Raw genomic sequence first — 2610 nt, 5'->3', positions numbered from 1 at the left:
ATACTACGTTATTGAGTGGCGCCGAATGCTGGGCATTTAAACAGTCCTTCGGCGCCACCCGATGACGTAGTATACTTGAAATAGTGGCTCTGCAGCAGGTTCACTCGACATTGAGAAACGGCCTCGGTCTAAAATGGTGATGAAACGCAAGGATGATTAGATCAAGGATTGTTTCTGAAACAGTATGGAGCTCAAAGGCTTTCTCTCTTGCCGGTTATACCACAAGGTGAGTTCCTTTCTACTTCCTGCTTCTTCACACACATGCTCTCCAGTACAGGTTAGCTCTGAGTGTTAGCGATGCTAATGTAAACACCGACCATATTACGTCCAAAACAGTCGGGCATTGTTTCTGATAGCAAAGTTTGTGATAGGGCCGTGGGTCCACATTTCAGATATTACGTCATATCGGACGCAAATCTGGATCAGCTCCGTTGTTCCCCCGTTTTTAGAGATTTGGGTACAGAGGAAAAGAGAGAGGGTTTTATTTTCTGACGCTGCGTGAGTTCCCCGACACACCGGGGACACATTGATGTAGAAAAGTGCATTTTGCATGATAGGTCCCCTTTAATATGTATATGTATAAATGTGTCTTTTGATTTTGTATACTGTATATTAGGGATGGGAATTTGAAAGCAAATTTATATTCAAAAAAAGTTTTAATAACAAATACATTTTCAAAGAAATATAGAAACCAATCCATGTTTTCCTTTAGACTTTTCTTAAGATATTTAAATGGTTCTGTCGTATACATTTAATTAATCCTTTTGATAATATGTAATCAACTTCCCATAAAAAACAATTCATATTTGAATACCTGAATCATTTTCAATATTCGATTAATCATTCCCATCCCTAGTATATATATATATATACATATTTGCATATACTGTATATATATTTGTTTTGTATTCGGGATTGTGGGTATTTCGATCTCTCCGTCTGTACACACAAACTAAAGATTAACAATAAAGTTGACTACTTTTTTCTTCCTTTTTCGCCCGAATGAGCCTTTTAATATCCACATGTTAATAGTTCTTATATTCCCCTCTTGCTGTAGGACGATGCTGACCACCACCCACCTTCATCTCTTCTTGCCGGCCTTCATGGGTTTCATCGCCGCGACAACATCAGTCGTTTACTATCACAACATCGAGACGTCCAACTTCCCCAAACTGCTGCTCGGTAACACTCATTAAACCTCGTCTTTTTTAGCTTTAACCTTTTATTAAACTAGTACATCCTTTCCAGCTTTTAAAAGAGGACTCAACTCGTTCATTATTGCACTTACATAACATTGTTGGATCCAAAAAAAGATACAAATAAAAAAATGGTCAGCCTTTTCATTGCTCATATATATCTTAATGTACATTTTAAGACAAGAAAACGTCCAACTTTCCCAAACAGCTGCTGCTCGGTTACACGCTAAAACCTCGTCTTTTTGTTGCTTTTACCTTTTAATAATCCAGTACATAATTTCAAGCTTTTAAAAGAGGACTCAACAGATTTCATATTGTGTTAACATTACATTATTGGATCCGAAAAAGGGTAAAAATCTAAGAAATCAAAATGTTCAAACCCAATCTATTTCCTTATTAAAACCTGGCACTGACATTACCCACAATGCAACTCTGGAGCTACTGAGGTCTGGTAGTTTCTTTTCTTACTCCACACCTGACTCAAGTGACATCTCTTGAAGACATTTATCAGACTAGTTTTTCACAAATGCACCTGGAAACACGCGTTGATGTGTAGAAATCAGGGACAATGACACAAGGAATATTCAGGAAGTATTTTCTAGTCTTCATATATATACATTTTAAGAGCCGTTATGTACCCGTGCATTAATAAGACACCACATCCCTCTCCTGTCTCCTGTTGCTCAGTCCTCTTCATCTACTGGGTGTTGGCGTTCATCACCAAGTCCATCAAGCTGTGGAAGTTTGCAGCGCACGAGGTGGGCCCTCAGCACCTGAGGTTCTGCATCACGGCGCTGTTGGTGCTGCTGTACGGGCTGCTGATGGCCGTGGAGATCAACGTCATCAGAGTCAGGGTGAGGAGGCATCTAACGCCACTTTTTAAACAAAAAAACAAATTGTAATTAACAATTTCCCCCAATAAATAACTTTTTTTTTCTTGCATTTATTTTTTATGATTTGGTCACCATGTGCATTTGCCATCAATATAATATTTGTATGCAATTTATTAATTCGTTTTCTGTCAATTTTGGTTGATTAATTTTGTCCTTTTCTCTCCCCGTAGAAGTACGTGTTCTTTGCCAACCCCCAGAAGGTGAAACCCCCCGAGGATTTGCAGGATTTAGGCGTTCGCTTCCTGCAGCCGTTTGTCAACCTGCTGTCTAAGGTACAAACAAACACACTTTTCTATGTATTTTATTGTTTCCTTCACAAACATAAAAAAATATTTTTATTTATATATTTTGTAATGTTCAAATGTTAAAGTGAAATTGTTTAATTTTTTACATTTTTTAATTGAATTTCTTACATTTGGTATTTTTAATTTGTATTTTTAAAAATTATTTTATTCTATTAATTCATTTTACAGATGAATAATCCCAAAAATATATATAAATACATAGTGAAATAAATAATA

The 2610-nt window shown here is 36.7% G+C and overlaps 1 protein-coding gene across 1 annotated transcript; it reads left to right on the top strand.

The window, feature by feature from the left end:
• Window positions 1-1057: 1057 nt before the first annotated feature.
• LOC104949565 (ATP-binding cassette sub-family C member 9-like) lies at window positions 1058-2361 on the top strand (the record flags this gene model as incomplete). Its single annotated transcript, XM_010775931.1, has 3 exons — window positions 1058-1182; window positions 1884-2050; window positions 2260-2361. Coding segments are annotated over 3 exons (394 nt in total), but the record flags the coding sequence as incomplete, so codon positions are not given.
• Window positions 2362-2610: the final 249 nt, after the last annotated feature.

This window comes from Notothenia coriiceps, unplaced genomic scaffold, assembly GCF_000735185.1.
Source record: "Notothenia coriiceps isolate Sejong01 unplaced genomic scaffold, NC01 NC01_scaffold00016512, whole genome shotgun sequence".
In the NCBI taxonomy this organism is placed as follows: Eukaryota; Metazoa; Chordata; class Actinopteri; order Perciformes; family Nototheniidae; genus Notothenia; species Notothenia coriiceps.
The sequence above is the reverse complement of the archived record's forward strand: the minus strand, read 5'-3'. Positions and strand labels throughout refer to the sequence as shown.